The sequence below is a fragment of the Larimichthys crocea genome, chromosome XII, assembly GCF_000972845.2.
Source record: "Larimichthys crocea isolate SSNF chromosome XII, L_crocea_2.0, whole genome shotgun sequence".
Classification (NCBI taxonomy): Eukaryota; Metazoa; Chordata; class Actinopteri; family Sciaenidae; genus Larimichthys; species Larimichthys crocea.
Genome location: NC_040022.1, coordinates 18,869,521 through 18,888,286, shown reverse-complemented (window position 1 = coordinate 18,888,286; position 18,766 = coordinate 18,869,521). Strand labels below are relative to the sequence as shown.

Genomic DNA, 18,766 nt, shown 5'->3' with positions numbered 1-18,766 from the left:
GATTGACATCTTCAAGTGGTTGTTCGAGGAACTGCAGTTTGAGGCACTTTAGCCGTAGAAGTTGCCGTTTGTTCTAGTGTATTGACTCTTATGGGAGAAGTAAAAGTGAGCTCAGGATATGATCAATTATTTTGCTTTTAATTAAATTCTGGACTCATTTTTTGAAAAATGAACTCTATTGGAGACCTGTCTCAGGCTCAGCAGCAAGACTGATATCAGGTCTCTCTGTCTTTTCTTGTCTGTTTCACAAAAGATTAACTTTCTGAACCATCTCAGGAAGCACCATGTTACCATCCATCTACACAAAATGTACTACACTTTCAAATGAGATTTGGAGATCGGGGGGAGGAGACCATACCCACCTGGAGACAGGAAGTGAGACTCCATCATATCATAGTAGAAATTGTTGGCATACGTTATCTTATGTTAAAGAATATCTTTGGTCATGCTAAGCTAACTGGTTGCCAGCAAACAAGAGTAGTATCAGTCTTCTCCTCTAATTCTTGACAAGAAAGCGAACAAGCAATATCTCCTGAAATGTGAAACACTTTATCTGTCCAATCATTCTGCCATCATGACATATTACTCTCAATATTAAAACTGGACATGATGGAGCAGCAGAATATTAACTATTCTTCAGGACATGAGTGAAAAAGACTAAAAGATTCATGAGTCCTCATAAAAGCTGCTGCATGCCTCATGACACAGAGACAGAGACTGGTGTTTCCCAGGCGTCCTCACATCTGAAGTAGGAGAGCATGAATATCATTCAGGAAGGTCAATTCATTCACTTTAGTGAAATATTGATCAGCTGAAGATGCCAAGGGATGATCAAAGTCATTAGCGTTCATCCTATGAGGATCATGACATTTCAATGCAATGTCGTTGAGATATTTCAGCCTGGCCTGAATTGGTGCACCATCTGACTGAATAGTCATCACTGTATGCACAGTAAAACAATGTTTTTTGAATGTATTCTACATGCAGAATACTTGAGGGGGTGAGCAGAATGATACTATAACCACTTATCGTTAGAATCAGGTAAATGAGAGTCAACGGCGTCCTGGATACCTCCCACAATCCGTGTCAGCTGCACTAGCGGAGCTGCAGGGTGTCGTGGCTGGATGTGGGTGGGTAATGGTTGATATTCTTCATATTTTTACAGCTTATCTGCAACGTTACATGAAGCTGCAGCTGTCTGCACACACAGTGAGCGTAATGGGAGATGACCCTGTTTAATGACCACAGCTGGTGTATATGTAACAATAATAGAGAGCCATCACCCTCACAAAAGGCCTTCCACAAGCCCACAATGCATTTTCTCACCCAATTATAAATACTAACGAGCATTTTGAAAAGGTCATCCCGGGAACGGGTGCCGCTTATCATTATGTTGGAGACATATTTCTGTGTTAAATCATCCGTGGATTCATTTCAGCAATTAGTGAGTCACACCAAATGCTATGAACATATCATGACACCAGACGGCATTTGAGAAAGGGCATGTAATTCCACAAGGAGAAAGATCGATATAAGTGCACTTTAATTTTTAGTACACTTCGTGAGAACAGACACAACCTTGGGAAGAATTGACAAAGGAAATATGGATCGATGGATACAGCAGACAGATTGTGAGTGCAAGAGAGCGGGAGAGAGGTGACAAGCTTTAGGGAAAAAAAGGGAGAGGTGTGTGAGGAAGAGGAAGAGGGAAAGAGGAGGGCCAGGAAGAGATTAATCGATTTTGGAAAGAGCTCAAAGACACGTCCCCTAGTTCAGTGATTCAATGAGCTGGCTCACAGTCAGCGAGGAGGAGCTGGTGCGACAGCTGGCCAGAAGAATATGAAGCGAGTCCAGAAGTCTTATACGCCTCCATCTTTTTCTGAACTGGTACTTTAGGACTTTCCAAACAATTTATCTGTAGGGTGGAGTAACAGTGATGCAGCAGTTTATCGTGCTGCAGTACGGCATTAACGTCTAATACAGTACGTGGTGACTACATTTTTAAACAGACCAGAATGTAGCAGCACCTGCACACAGTGAGATAAAGAGGATAAAGACATGCTATGTTTTCTTTTTTGCAATGCACGAGTTAATCAAACCATATACAATGAATGAATGTATTTTTTAAAAAAACATAAATATGAGAGATACATGCTCATTTTTAAACCCATGTGTAATTACAGATTAAGTGTCATAACAAGCACAGCAAGGTTTTAATTTTCACACTCCAAAAATGTGTCATATCCAGTGACAGTGACAGACTTGGCAAAAAGGTATTTTTCGTCTTCACAGATCTCCATTAGAAAACAGACAAAATGACCATGTCCATGCCAGATGTGTCACAAATCCATAAACACAGACACGACCACAGTGTAACAAGCCCAGCGAGTGGCGATGGCACCAAGTCAGGGAATTGAATGTATATAAGGTACAACGATCATCAAACTGACACGCACACAGTATGTAACACACAGACAGAACCTGAAACACCACAGTGTTTATACTATCTGACAGTCCGAGGTTTGAATAAAGCTGCACTGTGCCAAAGTCTAGAATTACCGTAGTACTAGTAGAAGTAGTTTGGCTTTGGAGCTGCAATGGAGCTGAGAAATGAAGAAATACTAAAGGTGTGCTTACATACATACAGTACATGTTAGCATGCTGACATTAGCAGTTAGCTCTATAGCATTGCCTCAGACTCTTCCGTCTCGTTTCCATTTATTTGCTAAAGAGATTTGATAAAAACACACTTGACTTATTAAACATTGTTAATAATGAGGGCTCAGTGGAGTCCTATTATTATAACTTGATATTAGCTTATTATTTGGTGTGAGTATTTATCACTGGACATTCGTAGACGCGATGAATGATATTGACTCACCATCATTTTATCAAATCAAGTTTGCTTTTATGAAATCATTAAGGTTGCAAGCAAGTTAACTTAAGCATTACAATCAAATTTATGAATTCAATTATACTTTCTGCCTTTCTGTTTTTAATAATCTTCTAAGTTCCACCACTCATACTGGTTTGACGTTGTCTCAGTGTACACTAAAACCAAAATCTGAAGGTAAAATTCAAAACTTTACTCAGAGCAGTGGTGTGTAAGCGCTCTGTCCAGTATCAGACACAGTTTACGGATGTCACGACACATGATTTCTGTGTAATAAAGTCCTTCAGATTCTGAGCTGCAAGTGCAACGATGTCTTGTGTAGCCTTAAGAGCACCACTACACAGCCATCTCATCCCCTAAGCAGTCCGGCAGACTCTCTGCATTCAGCACATTTAAAAGTCGAGCAGCACCGTCAGCCATGACCCCCTCCCCCTGCCCCCAGCTGTCCCGGTCATCACTCTCATCTGTGTTTGATTCGTACTCTGATCCGATCCCTGACTCCCTAAATCGGAGCAGCTCCAGGGCTCCCAGGACTTGCTCCCCCAGTAGCGAGCTGTCATCTGGGACTCCATCACTGGGAGTCTCCCCTGTGTCCAGCCCCTGCTCCTGGCTCTCCGGCCCCCTCGAAGAGAAGCGGAAGCACTCGAGCCGAACTCCACTGCTGCTGAGCCCCAGAGGACTGGTGTCCATACCCCTGGTGCCTGGAGAGCAGGGTCCAGGGACCCAGGCACTGTCACTAATCTGGAGCAGTGACTGAGTTGCTAAAGTGCCCATAGATGAGGAAGTGGTGAGGGGTTCACGGGGCGTAGTGGAGGGTTTGGCACGGAAAGTGATCTCCAGAAGACTGTCCTGGGAGCCCACTAAGGACGGAGACAAAACATCAAACGTAGGGTGTGTAAGATGAAACAAAGCAGAGAGAGAACTGGTAGTTATCACATTCAAACAGAGATGAGAGGAGAGGTTTAAGCACAGCAGATGAGATTATATGGAGTGGGGTGACATATGTGCTGACAGGATTTGATAATTTATGACCGTACAGCAGCATTTTGCCACTGGCTAAATGAAGGGAGAGGAGAGCAGAGAGCAGGACTGAATCCTCCGAGAGGGCTGCCATGGGATAATTAATTGCATGCCAGAATTGGATGGGAAAAGGAGCCATAATGGCAGGAAGGAGGTAAGGAAAGAAAGTGATGAGGGGAAAAGAGACGACGGGATAAAAGGATTTTATGGCAGGAATGAGTAGAGGGAAAATATGGCAACAGAGAAAGATTTGAGAAAACCATATAAAATAAAATATGTACTGAAAATTAAAAACAAAGCTGAATGTTAACAGTAGATAACAATAGATTTCTACTCACTAGATGTTAACCGACCAGCAGCTTTGAGTTCCAGTTCCTGTATCTGTTTGACCAGCAGGGAAATGTGTTGCAGCAGGTCGGTGTTCTGCTGCAGCAACCTCTGCACCCTGGCCTGGGCATCAGTGCGTGCACACACTTCCACCGACAGCTGCTCCTGGAGCACGTGGACCTGAACAGACCAACAAATCATTGAAGGAACTTTTCTTCCATAAAATAACAGGTTGTTGACATTGATGCAACATCGATGTGTAATCAGGTGAATGGTATTTCTGCCATTTCTGTTCCATTCTGTGCCCCGTACCCCTGTTTTCCTTAACTATGTGCTCTGGGTATGATCACCCACGAGACGTACTTTATGCACTAAGTCACACACCACCAACTATTTCAAAGATTTTGGTGAAACTGGATCATATTTTAGGGAGAAAATCCCTCTGATGTCCTTCAGTCCCGGGGCCAGCTGGGAATGGCAACCGGGCTCAGTAAACCTGCTAATTAAATTTCACAGTGACTCTAAAGTTTGGAGTTCGTTTGGTCAAAAGTTTCACTCTTTAGACAGTAATGACACATCAATTATGAATAAGCTTCTGGACAAATCAAGCTATAGACTGTAAAAAAAGTTCGCTTCAGATCTTCAAAGGCCTTGAAACCACTGCTCAGGCATATTTAATTTGATGTGAAACTTTCCAAAGCTTCATGTAAAAGAGGAATGAAAGTGTTTAAGAGAATTTAATAACCCCTGAAATACATCACCACATCCTATTTAACACACCACTGATTGGAAATAAATAAAGCATCTAATTATTATTCTCAAGATTAGACGGAATTTTTTTATTTTAATTATTCGTTTTAATATGTGTTTGAAAGGTTTTGAGACGAGCAACATGAACTTTTACAATAATCTTAATTGGGGGGTTTCTGATGTGCCTTTAAGATTACTTTATGTCATACTTGTTCCTTTTGTTGTTATGTTTGTACAAATGAAATAAAAATGCTCTTCAAATTCTCTCAATTTTTAAATTTAGTCTTATCTATGAGTAGTAGTACTTTGATTCAGACTTAAATATCTCGGCTACTGGACGGATCCCCTGACTTTTTCTTTAGTGCCACCAGCAGGTTAACAATTGTAGTTCATACTGAAATGTCTCAACAATTAGCGGTGACCCTTTGACATTTGTTCATTCATCTAGCACCTACTATCATCAAGTCCAAACTTACGTTGTCAGTATTTTTTATATATCATATTTAATAAATAAGGTGGTAAACGCGTTATACCTGCTTTACATAAGCATGATAGCACAATGACGTTAGCATTGAGCCCAAAGCACTACAGTGATGTATACAGCTGTCGACTCTGAAGGTTTCAGACAGCCTCTTTTGTTTTCATAGTGAACACAGTGGCGGCTCTTGCTCGTCGGCGTGCACAGCCCTTTGTTGCTGACGTCAGATGGTTATGATGGTTCAACTTTCTCAACTTGCTGCAGCAGCTTGCCGTGTGACCATGGCAACCACAGAAAACAGAGGGGAGAAAACAATGGGAGCTGATTGCTGGTATCTGTTCCCTGAACTGCACACCTCTTCAACAGACAGAGCAATGAAGAAACATGGTCTGTAAACAAACTCTGCTTCAAAGTCTGATTTCTTCAGACTTTCTATATTAACGGTGTATTATTGTTGACAACTTCCTCTGTTTATAGCTACAATTTGTGTGATAAGATTATAATAGGTGGGCAGCAGCAGCCTGGTGTACAGGCTGGTGGCACCTTTAGTCCTGTTGATCAATATGTTCTACACACATGTATCTGTGGTCTATTTAGGATGTATGATTCATGCTGTCATCTATTTTGTTTTTATTTGCATAAATTCAGCAAAGAAAGAAACCTAAGTACCTGTGCTGAAGCTGCCAGTGCCTGCTGTTCCTGCTGCTGAAGTTGTCTCTGGAGGAGTTGGACCTGGTGCTCGTCAGAGCAGGGAGCTTCTGCTGCTGACTGACCCGACACACAGGCTCCAAGTATGGGGGAGCTCAGCAGGAGAGACGGGTTATCGGACACCTGACAGGAAATCTGGTTCTGAGTTAAAGTAATGTGAAGGAATGTGTGATATATTCACCCCTTTTAATGTTGCCAAAAATGTTGTTTGAAATGTTTGGAATCACAAGAAATTAAAAGAAATTAAAGACTAATCACAGTTCTGCACTTGACTGCTACATCATCCTTGAATGGTGTAGTGGAAAACCTCTACAGCAATGGGCCATTGGCAGCAAAGATGCTGCCAAAATAAATATAAAAAATGTTTAAAAAATCTTCCATATTACTGCTCACCACAAAATTTTAACAAAACATCATATATCACAGCCAGAGTACATATGGCTGTGGACAGGCTGTACTGTAGATAGAATTAAAAATAAAGTATAGGTTAGGCTAACCAACAATCCTAAACACTGGCGTAACAGTGGAAAGTAAAATACGATATGAGTGCTTGAGTGTAAAAACACATCTAAAGTAGTGAGGTGCAGTAAGCATTAAGGGGGACAGAGATTAATTCTATACGTACCATGTCAAGCTGTATAAATAAAAGAAATGAAAGAAGGAGCTGTATTTTAGTCCAAAGGAAGATCAATAAAGAATCGGTGGGTGCTGTACCAAGGCTGCGGTTGATGGAAGATTTTGTTTGCTGCCTGCTTCTGTGACAGATTTCCACCTGAATTACATGTTAACTGTGAGATAAGTGTACAAAGAAGAGCTTGGTCTTTAAATTTTGAACAACTGAAACCAAAGCATGACATTTGCTGATGTTTTAGACCTTTGAATTATATTCTTTGACATTGTACAAGCTCAAGATGGAAGCATCGTTAACTAATTCCATATTTCAGGCTATATGATTAATAAAAGTCCAACGTTTGTCTCCAGATAAAATGTCTGGCTCTTTAGCAACTAAAAGCTCCACTTTGTTCTGCTGTTTAGTGCTGAGCGGCTGCCTGCCAAACACGATGCAATGGAAACAGAGAGAGTGAACAGTAAAAAGGGTGGCTATAAAGCCAAAACAATGAGCTGAAAGATGTTAAAATGCTTTGCAGAGCTGAGGGTCTGTCATTATGAGGAACTCCTTTCGGATACACATTTGATCTATTGTTAATATAGATATTGATTACAGAAGCTTTAAGGTCTGATGATTGAGAGTTAAATTTCAAGCTGAGATTTCGTGCACTCCACAACACAAGCATAACAAATCAATCACGCTCTGTATTTTACTCTCGGGGAAGGGATTCAATCAGTGGAGTCTACAACTAGATTGACAGATTAACTGGACTCCATACAGGAAATATGACTCACAAACGTAATCATGTTAGAGTGGCGCTGTGGGATGAGCAGTCACGAAGGACATGACTTATCTGTCATATCTGAGACGGGAGATCAATATGGTGGACTCTCTTGTCATTAATACTGCACTGTGAAGGACACTTGACCTTCAAATAGCACAGGAGGAGCAGAAAGTTTGCAGGTGAGATCGATATATGAAATACTGTTGTTTTATTGTGTCAGGATTGCATTAAATATTTAAACAATAAAGCTAACACTCTTGTTTTCAGGGAACAATGTAATTATTTCTGTTGAATTAAACTAATTAACTCCTCATCAGCACAACACCAGAATAATAAAGCTCACAGTGCCACAGAGACCTGGTTGTAAAATGAGCTTACCAATATCAGAGAGCAGATAGCCTCTTGTCCGACATCTCAGGATTAGCAGAGCAGTGCTCGAAAAGCTTTCTTTGTTTTCATTAATAAACCATACGATCGCATCAATATTAAACAGCTGCGTGGAGTGTTTCTTCAAAAACAAGCCTTGAAGACGTAGTTGCTTGCTATAGATCCACTCAGTGGTGTTTTCTGATTTTCATATAGCTCCTTATGAAGCCAAACGTTCATCATGGCTCTGTGAGCCTCACAGAATTATTTATCAAGAGAACTACTGAAACAAAAATCAATCACATATCATGCTTATCATGTTTGATCCTTGATCTAGTAACTTGTGTCATGTCTGGGTGGAAGAGGAAACTTGCATTAAGCAGTTCAGTAGCATGGTTTACACCTTATTGAACATGCAAGACCAACCTTCAGCAGAAGCTATAATATACTGACTTTTAGTTCCTAGTGTGGGCCAAACTCTGGATCCTACATTTCCCATAATGCAACCTAGCATAGCATCTTTAATTAGACCCTCCTTAACTGGTTAACACCCCACAAAACAGGCTGTCATTAATGTAGTTGAGATAACCCAGGTTATTTTCTCAAAAAGCTCCACCAGAGCCAGAGAGGACTTTATACGACTGCTTTAAAAGTCTACGTAAGTATTCTTCTTGATGAGTGAACTGAACTTGTAGAATTGGTGTAGGGTCCCTTTAAATCATCTTTATTTATTACCTTTCCATCGTTACAGAGGGCCTCTTCCTTTTTGCCCTTCTCCAGGTCTGATGAAGAGGCACACTCTTCGATGCTCTCTTCTGTAGTGGCTTCAAGGTCGGTCTCCTCTGACAATACAAACCTCTTCTTTGCTGCAGAGAGACCAGACAAAAATCAGGGTGAATTTTCATTCGGTGTTTTATGGTTTGCAACATATCTAGACGCAGTGACAGCTGCAGCAGCAGTGTGCAAAGATCTGGCAGAGGCTCTCACAAGGTCTTTGATCAATGGCTCGCACGACTCACCAAAACACATCTGCGTCTGCAGCATGGCAAGCTGCTCACAAAAACAAGGATGGATAATGACATCTGTTCTCAGAGAGTTGTGCTCAGTTGCCTCAGTTTGTTTCTGCAGGCACTCAGGGTTTATGTTTATGAGAGAGGGAGAGAGGAAGAAGATGGCCTGAGGTGTGTGTTGCTGTGGGAAGAGATTGAGTTTGTGTGTATGAAAAGGAGAGAGAGGAGGAAGACCGGACTGGATTTGTGGATGTAATTTTGTGCAAGAGTGTGGGTATGTGTGTTTAGGTGTGAGTCACCTGGCATTGCCTCAGATTCCTCCGCCCTCCCCTCCTCATCCTCTTGGTCATCGCTTTTCTGCTGCAGGGTCAGCTGGTGACACACATCGAACGCCTGACCCACCGTCCGCACGATCCTCATTGCTTGAGACTTTAAGGGAGGACACAGAGGAGAAGTGTGTGTGTGTGTGTGTGTGTGTGTGTGTGTGTGTGTGTTGAGGTTTTGAGGGCAGGGGCGGGGGAAGAGCAGCAGGAGGAGCACAGTAAGGGAAGATACAAAAATGAAGACACACAGCAGGGGAGAAAATGAGGTGCCACAGGAGTTGCACAGGCAGAAACGTGGATAGATAGATGGTGAAAAATAGACACAATAGAAGCAGCAAGAAAATGGGGAATGTTGGGACAGAAAGGGAGGTGAAAATTAAGAAAGAGGGATACAGGAGGAGACCAAAGTAAAGTCAGAAGATATTACGAGCTCCAGCTGCCTGTCCTTGTCCGTCTGCTCTGCATACGTTCTGCTGTCATAGTGATGGATTGGTCTATTTCAGAGGCAAGGAACTTTGATGGCAAAGGGAGTGAAGATAAAGTTTGTTATTATTGCAGGAGACCCTGTAGGTGTGTCAGCATCATCAGGTCATCATTCGGGGACAGTTTAATTTGCAATAACTCCAAAATTAGCTACAGGACCCTGAAGATCAGAGAGATTGAAGATTGTGTTGTAGGATATCTCCCGCATGTACAGTGTGTGCCTGATACACAGCGTCAACATAGTTATTAAAATGAGAAACTGACTCATGCACGTTTATTATTTTTGTAAACACGCTCATTCACTTAGAGTGGAGAGTGGTCAGGAGAGTGGTATCAATCTTCTCATCTAACTCAGCAACAAAGTGAAAGATTTTGTGTCAAACTATTCCTTTAGATTCCACAAAACCAAGACCAACACATCCCCTCCACCACCCACACTTTATTTTATCATTTGCCTGTTATTGATCTATTATTTAAAATCAAGTATCTGCTGCTTTTCTTTGTCTTATGTGATAGTAAACTGAATATCTTTCATATTTTGGGCTATTGGTCAGACAAATCAAGTGATTTGTCAGCTTGGGATTTAGGGAATTGTGAATTTCATAGACCAAATAAAATATATAATAACTGTCAGATTAATCAATACTGAAAATAATAAACCTCAGTGTGTTTCAATTGAAGTATTGTCTGTAAAAGCGTTTTTAAATGTTTGTTTTTGTTCTGGCTTGAATGTGGGTATCACTGGTTCTTAAGCTGAACACAAAAGAAAGGAAATTCAATGTGGCCTTTGAGACACAAGCACTTCTCAGATCGATTTCAAGGCTCCTTTTCTCCATAAAGCTCTAACACGCAGTCCAATAGCAGCATCCTAAATCCAATGGAATTAAACTTCCTCCACCATGTCCTTCTTCAATCTCACTAAAGATGAGTTTTTGTCTTTTCTTGTATTGAATTGTGACACAGTTGATATGAAAGTATTGTCATCTGTCTCTGGAGGATCATCCTGCCACAAGGCATTCGTCAAAATGTCAGACGTATCAAAGCTGAAAGTAGTTAAATCACGTGAAATATATATATATATATAAACGCAGGAATAAAGTCATGAAATTGAATACCTTGCTCTATCAATACAAAACATAATTTTGTTTTAAAAATTAAAGGCCAAGGCCAAAAAAAAAGGGTCCGTTGACGTGCTGAGCTGACATCTAAGCCCTGCTGGGAGCCACAACATGCCGTGATGAAAATAAATCAAATCTTCTTATCAGCTGGTCCATCTCCTCCTACTCAGCACACATGCTTGGTCTGCAATGCTCCGATAAGGCTCGGCAGCCCCGGGGAGGTAGTGAGGCACAACTGGCCGTGTCCCTGAAAATGTGGTGGGTATTTGTTCAGCAATGGTGAAAATGTCTTTAAGTGCTAAGTGAAAAAGCCCCTCGTTTTTTCTCTTCCCACCAGGATTATTAGTATTCTGCTTCACTAAGTCACTGTCTGTCTGGTATCCATGGTGAAGGGATGGGAGTGGGCCTCACTGATGCTTTGTCTTTGTCACGGAGGGAAAAAATGTCACTGCTTGATATGCAGATATGTGGAGATTGGAGAAGAACATGCCAGTCATTTTCATATGCATTTTGCTCTTACTTTAACATTTACTGGTCATAAGTAGGGTCCAACAGGACTATACATCACTGAGACAATGGGCATAACACCATCATTAGAAACAATGTACAGAGTGTGGAGCTGAAAACATAATGCGATGATTGATTGCTGATGTTTGCAGTCAACTTAAAGGATAAAGCTGGGGATATTCTGTACTTTTGTGAAAGTCAACAAAATCCATGATAATACCAACAACAAGTGTCTGTCCATCTCTTAATACCTCCCCAGTCTGTCCTGTTGCTCTCAGCCCCAAGCACACTCATCCAGGAATAGTTTGACATTTTGGGAAAAATGCTAATGATTTCTTGCAGAGAGTCAAATAAGAAGATACAACTCTGTACAAGCTTCTCTAAGCATGTTTAAAGCTCTTCATGTCTTTTATCTTAAACTGAAGTCTAACATGGATGACTGCGCCCAGCCAACAAATAATCCCAACCAATGTGTTGTTTTTACACATTGGGTTTCTGTAGATGTAACGTGTTAATTAGTGAGCTTTAGAGGTGCTGGAGCTGCTAGAGGAGCTTTAGGTAGACTGTGTTACCTTCAGACACAGTCAGGCTAGCTGTTTCCCTCTGTTTCCAGTCTTTATGCTAAGCTAAGCTAAGGTAACCAGCTGCTGGCTGTAGCTTCAGGCAGACATGAGAGTTATACTGATCTTCTCATCCATCTCTCGGCAAAAATGTGCACTCAGTATTTCTGAGGAGCTTCTTTTATGATCTGGAAAGCTAAAAGCTAAATAATATCCTAACACAGATGGGAACTGTAGTTTTAAGCAAACATTACTCAAACAGTAGATAATGTCTTCATTGGGGACTATTTTCAGCTGTGTTGCTTTAGCGAGTAGTGAGTCTTGGTGCTATTACTGCGTATGTGGGATTGACTCAAAATAAACTGCAGTGTCCATGTTTATTATGATGAATGATCATGTCACCCAGTGCAGCAGTGTGTCTCGCTGATGCGTTTTTAATAGTTTTTAGACAGCAATGGAGGTCTATGACACAAAGGGAACAAGCTAAATCAGACTTTAGCTACACGGACAAATACTTGTTAATAGGATCTCAGTTCGTTGGTCTTTTCATTGGATTTGTTGACAGTATGAAAAACCTATTATATCACCAGAATTATCTTTTAAGCAGTTTTAGTTTATCTGGAGTTAAACCTACTTTTCTCTTTGACTTGAAAACATTGCAGCGGAAATTGTTGCTCTGTCCATCTCTCGCTATATAACTGAAGATCTTCAAGTCTTGGGCATCATGTGAGACATAGAAGATCCTGTTAAAAGGAAGTTACATGAAGTGTCAATGACCTGGTTATAAGCTGCCGGGTTATTTGGCTGTTCTTTTTATTTTTGTTTTAATACCCTAAAGAGGGCCTACCTGAAGATGGGATCCTGTGTCACCAAGGTGATGTTGTCATCCCATGACCACCCTTTTCTCTGTCACAACACAAAAACACACACAGGTTGACTGTGACAGAGTCTTTTTGAAAAATGATATAATTTAAGTCACATTTTATAGGACTGACCTTCTTTTTACGCAAAATCACTTTGATGCAATCGGTGGAAACGACAATGTTGACCTTCTTTTTCTTTATATTCTTCAGTTTGAATTCATACTGTGAAAGAAAAAATATTAAAATTAACATTCAAGTTTGACCAAAAAAAGCTAATTCAAACTAAATTGATTATAATGCTACATGGTGTGACTAACATTAAAAATCACACGGGGCGTGCTGCGCTGGAGCTCTTTGCACAGGATAAATTACATATTGGAGAAGAGACAAGTTATTTTGCACACAGGAAGATATTTCTGACTTCTTCTTCAGGGAAATCTGAGATTGAGTAAACACTGTGAAACTGTCAGTTTTTGGTCCTGGGAGCTGTGTAAGCTTTCAAAGGCAGACTTCCCAGAGGGAGGCAGACATGTGTGGGGCACTTTTATCCCTCTCAATGATTAACGCTGGAGCCTGTAGCCTCTGCTCCCTCTGCAAGCTCCAAATATCAGGGCCCAGAGATCTAAGGACAACCAGAATATATGTGAAACAACACAGAGTCCAACATCAGATGATTAATTGATCAGATGAAGTTCTTTAAAATCACCAGTTTTCTTCAGTGAACGGACTGTCGCTCACTCTGCGTGAGGGACGTCGATATTCACTGGCATCCTTGGTTTGTGTAAAAATAACACCCCAGCGCTGTCTTTTATTTTCGGTTGGAGCTGTCTTCTCACTGTTATAGTGGAATTTCTGATCAAAATAAATATCTCACAGGAAAGAAGAAAAGGCATACGTGTTACAAGTCTGTCATATTTGGCGAGTTTAGCTAAAATGAATCTGGAACTGTTTGCCTATAAGCCTGTGACCTGCAAAAAACTCCTCACTGGAAGATCCAAAGGGCCCTTAATTAATTTCTTACACTCTCTTCTAGATCATCCATCTTCTTGTTGTGTGGGAGTTTTCCTCCACATGCACTCGGGAGCTTAGATGCTCAGGTGAAGGACACAACTCCCATAATGTATATGTGTTATCCAGGCTAATGCAGCCCCTGGTAAACTAGGACAGAAGGACCATCCATCTCCGCACACACTGCTGCCAGAGAGCAACAAAGTGGAACACGGGGAGTGTTCATGCCACATTTTCATGCACATCGGCCTGGAACTAACTCAGATTAACACCAAGCACGACTGATGCACTACAGGTTGTGTCACCTCCAGTCTTACCTTGTAGACACTGTGAGTACTTAAAGTTAACTTTTGAAAATTCAGAGTGAGTCTCCTCAGAAGCAGAGATTTAATTACAGTGCTCAAACACAGCCTCAATTCTCTTATGTTATCAATTTTAATCTCGCCCACATCTAATATCATGTTGTTTATCATATTTTAATTTAAATATTTATAAGTCTCTTAACATATTTCCATTTCTTTTGTTTCTTTCATCGTCTTCAGTGTATTCCTTTTTGCTTTGAAGCCTCGCAGAAAAACATTCTACAAACTCTCCTTTTAGATAAGAGCCACACAACAAAGACATTTAATTAAAATGTGTTTGTTTAATGACAGGTGGGAACACATAACACATAAACTTGGAGCAACAACCTTTGGATTACCTTGAGCATTGCGTGTGCACAGTGTTTGACAATGAAGCCAAACACTGTTAAAATGACAAATTGTAAACACCTGAAAAGAAATTCCTGAGTGATATGTCAGCGAAGACATTCAGACATACAGCATCACTAAGTCTTTGCCAGTACAATCAAATGGCCATTATGCTGTGCTGCACACGAGGGATCAGGATTATGTCCTTCCTGGGTGTCATTGGAGATGTGTCTGACCTCCGAGTGACACAATAACTCGGTTGTTAGATTAGATCCAACAGCTGACAAGCAACTAAATCCTCTGCTTCCCGTGCTTCTCTGTAACACTGCAGTCATGTGTAATGACAAGACATCGCAGTGTTTTCAGTGGCCTTGTCTGGTCTGGTTGGTTTTTGTAACCGTATCACATATAAACTTGCTCGCTGTACATCTCCTCAACCATAAAATCTGCCTCCTGAATCCTGCCGTGATTTAAACTGCTCCTGACAGCCCACTGAATCTGAGTGTACGCTTTTACGTGGACTAGTTATTGAGGATCCTACGAGCACAAGGTGAGACATAAAACACAGGAGAGGGAGAGAGTGTGCATGCACCACCATCAGCTGCTGGGTCATTGTTAACGTGTTCAGGCTGAACAGGGGTCAGGTTAATGGTAAGCGTCTTACTCTGATTCTCCTCATAGCAGCGACTATTTCCATTCGGCTGCCAGGTCGGCCCACCTCCAGACTGCCGATGTACTGCAAAATGAAAGAGAAAGGTTTAATGATTGGCAGTTTTGTTGGGAATGAATGCCACTGATTGCATGGGGAGCGCTGGGCTGGCAGATTGTTTGTTTCAAATGTAGTTTTGACATCTTTTTCACATAATGCCTCTATGAGGAAAGGATGAATCGATATTCATTTTTTAATCAGAAAATAGCAAATATTTGATGGTTCCAGCTTCTTAAATTAAATCATAATAAATAAGCAGTAAATTGATTGAAGAATCATTTTTCAATTCATTGAGAAAATAAGAAAAGTTTTATAACTGGGTTCAAGGAACAAAGATGACAGCTTGAACTCATGCCATGTCCGCATAAAGTACTTAAGCACACCTTATCCGTTCACTTGTCTCTATCTCTCCCCCTTTTCCCTTCTCCCTCTTTCATTTAAATACAGGAACCACTGTGGCTCCACTGGTCCATCTCTATCTCCGAACTCCTTTATCCCCTCCTTTACCCTCCCTCATCCCTTGACCCTCATCTCTCCTAATGTACAGTATCTCGGTTCACCTTTATCCACAATGTTCAATAAACCTGTCTAAATCTATATCCATACCGGTGAGGTCTTTGTTAGTGGATATATATAATTTAATATATAAATAATAATCAATCATAATTAATACTCGTTGTTGCAGTCCTTTTACACTCATTGACTAATTTAGTTGGGTGCCAGAAGCCAAAATGTACATGGGTTTTCTCTACATTCATCAGATTCGTCAGTTAAAGCTTCTCTGTGAGGTCAAACCTGGTGAAATCACAAACACTTCAAAGTCATCAAAAGTATTATACCATCATTAAACACTATCAACGTCACGTAAACGCCTGTATGAAAAACATATAGTGGTTGTTGTTACAGCAGCAGACCTCATTTCAGTGTTTGACACATAATGGTATTCCTGCCACACAGAAAGTATCTGTTGCAGAGGGTCCTTACCTTTGCCTCGAAGCAGACCCCATGCTTAAACACCTCGTCGTTGTGCATGGGGATCCTTAAATCGTGCGCGTCATCTACTAAATTGTACTTGGTTACCCCTGGCATCGCTTTAATGTTCGCTGACTCCCTCTTGTCTCTTGTTTTACGACAGCGCTAGAGTACCTGCAGATATGCGCATCTCCTCCGGCGCTGCTCCCTCCGCATTCTCACCGGAGACACGCGTCACTCCGGAGGTCATCCGGATTGAGGCGCTCCGGTCGCGACGGATTGGTTGTTTGGTGGATTCAATTAACGCGCTGATCGGTGATCGGTGTGTGCACTTACTGACCCCCCTTCGCTCAGGTCTGAGGCACGACGGAGAAGCAGTTACGCGTCGCGGCCACCCGCCGCTGCCGCCGCCGGTGTCCCGATGACGCACAGATCTCAACACATGATTGTTTTTTCCTCGAAGCACCGCGGGATCAATTCAGACACTTAACGGATCAGAGTGAGCGATCAATACTCAGAATCAGTGGACGCTTGTTAGTCATTAAACTGGGTGTAAAATGGAACAGATGAAGACTGACTCTGACACCATCAGCAGCTACAGCTGGTGTTTGGTTGTATGACATCTAGTGGCATCACAGGGAATAAACAAATCCCCAAATCACTGTCTCCCAGCAGATTCCAGGAGCCCCCAAGGGTCCTTGAGATGCTCTTGGTTCCCCCCTGTCATATGAGGATTAATATTATGTTAGAGGAACTCGTATCTCTACAGCACACGTAGACAAGAAAGCATTAGTGGTCTCACAAGTAGCTGACAGTAACATATGCTTTGAATCTGCTGTAGCTCCACCATGTTCCATGCTCCTCTCTGAGGTGTTCTTCTCTCAGTGCTGACACACAGACACTTTTTATTCTTCTGGTTGCGCTCTGCTTCTGTAGATCCATTAAAAGGCTGAAAATATCCCAAAGCAGAGCTGGAATAATATAGCAACTTTTTTCAGGTCAAATCATATGAAAGGTAATTTTGGAATACATACATAATTATGCCATGCTTGCTCTGCAGTTTGAGAACATAGAGGTTCAGTGAAGCATACTGTGTTTTGATGGATTTTGTACCTGGTTTTGTTCACAGCTCAGAAAATGCAGCCCCTTCTTCTTTGGATTACTTTATCTGTGTGCGTTTTAAAGACATTATCACCATCCATCCATTATCTGTAAACGCTTGTCCTCATCAGGGTCATGGTGGGGCTGGAGCCTATCCCATCTGACTTTGGGCAAGAGGCGGGGTACACGTTGGACAAGGCACATAGAGACAAACAACCATTCACTCACGTTCACACCTAAAGGCAATTTAGAGTCACCAACCTGTTAGGTGCATGTCTTTGGACTGGAGAAAAGCCAGACCCGGGGAGGACATGCAAACTCCACACAGAAATGACATTTATTACAAATTAATGTTGAATTTAAATCTGCAGCTTTCACATTTTCAGCTCAACTGTCTAGTCCACAACTTTACAGGTTTTTTTTTGCAGGCAGCTGTTTTCAGAGAAAAAACTCTGATAAATCCTCCATACACTATCTGTTGAGCAGCTTAGTGGAACATTTAGCTGCTAAAGAGACAGATATTTCCCTCAGGAACTAAAATACAGAGCTAAAAGAGAGTGAATATTGGACTCGCATTCATCATGTGGACTGAAACACAACTCCAAGTGAATGCTAATGTTGCTTTGTATCTGCTGGATGTTTAAATTGGAAACAGTTTGCCAGCATGTTCATATCTGCTTAAGAAATAATGTCAACGTTTCTGCAGCTCTCAGGAGGCCAAAGACATGGAACAACACTGAAGTTGTGTTTGTTTCCACCTGACCGATATAAGTCCAGTATCCTTTGAGCACTGTTGACAAATCTTATGGAACAATATTTAGCTCTTTTGCTGCTAAATGCTCCACTATGTCCTCTAAATCTTCCTCTAAAGTAAATCCAACATCTTTGTCTTTTGCTCTCACATGTCAGTATAATATCACACATTTGTTCTGTTCCATGATCAAACTTTAGTCATGTCATCTCCCCAGCAGGTGGCAACAGAGCTCTTTGCATTAAAGCAAAAGGAGGACACACAAATTCAAACATCCACTTTATACAGTCAGGGCACTCATTCTTATTCTCCATCTTGTGTCTGTCTTTTTGTTCAGCTTTTTCTTTTGTTAACCTGTGTGAAAAACCACTTAGTGTGATTGTCATCCTCTCAGCCTCAGTCTAAGGCACAGAGAGACTCCATTAAGGTCCATGAACAGAGTGCTCTGTCACTTCAGAAAATCAGTCCCCTCACTTTTTTCCCCCTAGGGTACAAGTGTCTTTATACTGTTTTCTGGAGACAAAATGTACTCTGAGATCACACTTAGAACAGAAATACTCAGGTCAGGTGCTTCAGAAACTCTTCTTCTTCTGTAAATTGTCTCATCTCAAGTAGATGACGTCTTTCTCTGGGCATCCAGTTCCTGCAGCCTGATTGACTGCACGTGAACGATTTGTCACTACAATGGTTGGTGACTTGGCTTGCACGTGTTGACACTTTATTGAATTCATTTGTG

At 41.4% G+C, this 18,766-nt stretch overlaps 1 protein-coding gene across 2 annotated transcripts; it reads right to left on the bottom strand.

Annotated features, from left to right (window-relative positions):
- Positions 1-958: 958 nt before the first annotated feature.
- Positions 959-16,774, bottom strand: LOC104933509 (carboxyl-terminal PDZ ligand of neuronal nitric oxide synthase protein). 2 transcript variants are annotated; one of them, XM_010748986.3, is made up of 10 exons: positions 16,191-16,774; positions 15,162-15,233; positions 12,933-13,022; positions 12,785-12,843; positions 12,572-12,680; positions 9,246-9,375; positions 8,672-8,802; positions 6,138-6,317; positions 4,252-4,420; positions 959-3,753 (listed from the first exon to the last, which is right to left on the bottom strand). In XM_010748986.3, the coding sequence occupies exons 1-10, from the start codon at positions 16,293-16,295 to the stop codon at positions 3,230-3,232; spliced, it is 1,569 nt and encodes a 522-aa protein (XP_010747288.2). In that variant the 5' UTR covers positions 16,296-16,774; the 3' UTR covers positions 959-3,229. The 2 variants fall into 2 exon arrangements, with proteins under 2 accessions (XP_010747288.2, XP_019134708.1); XM_019279163.2 differs by having other exon boundaries at positions 6,138-6,299.
- Positions 16,775-18,766: the final 1,992 nt, after the last annotated feature.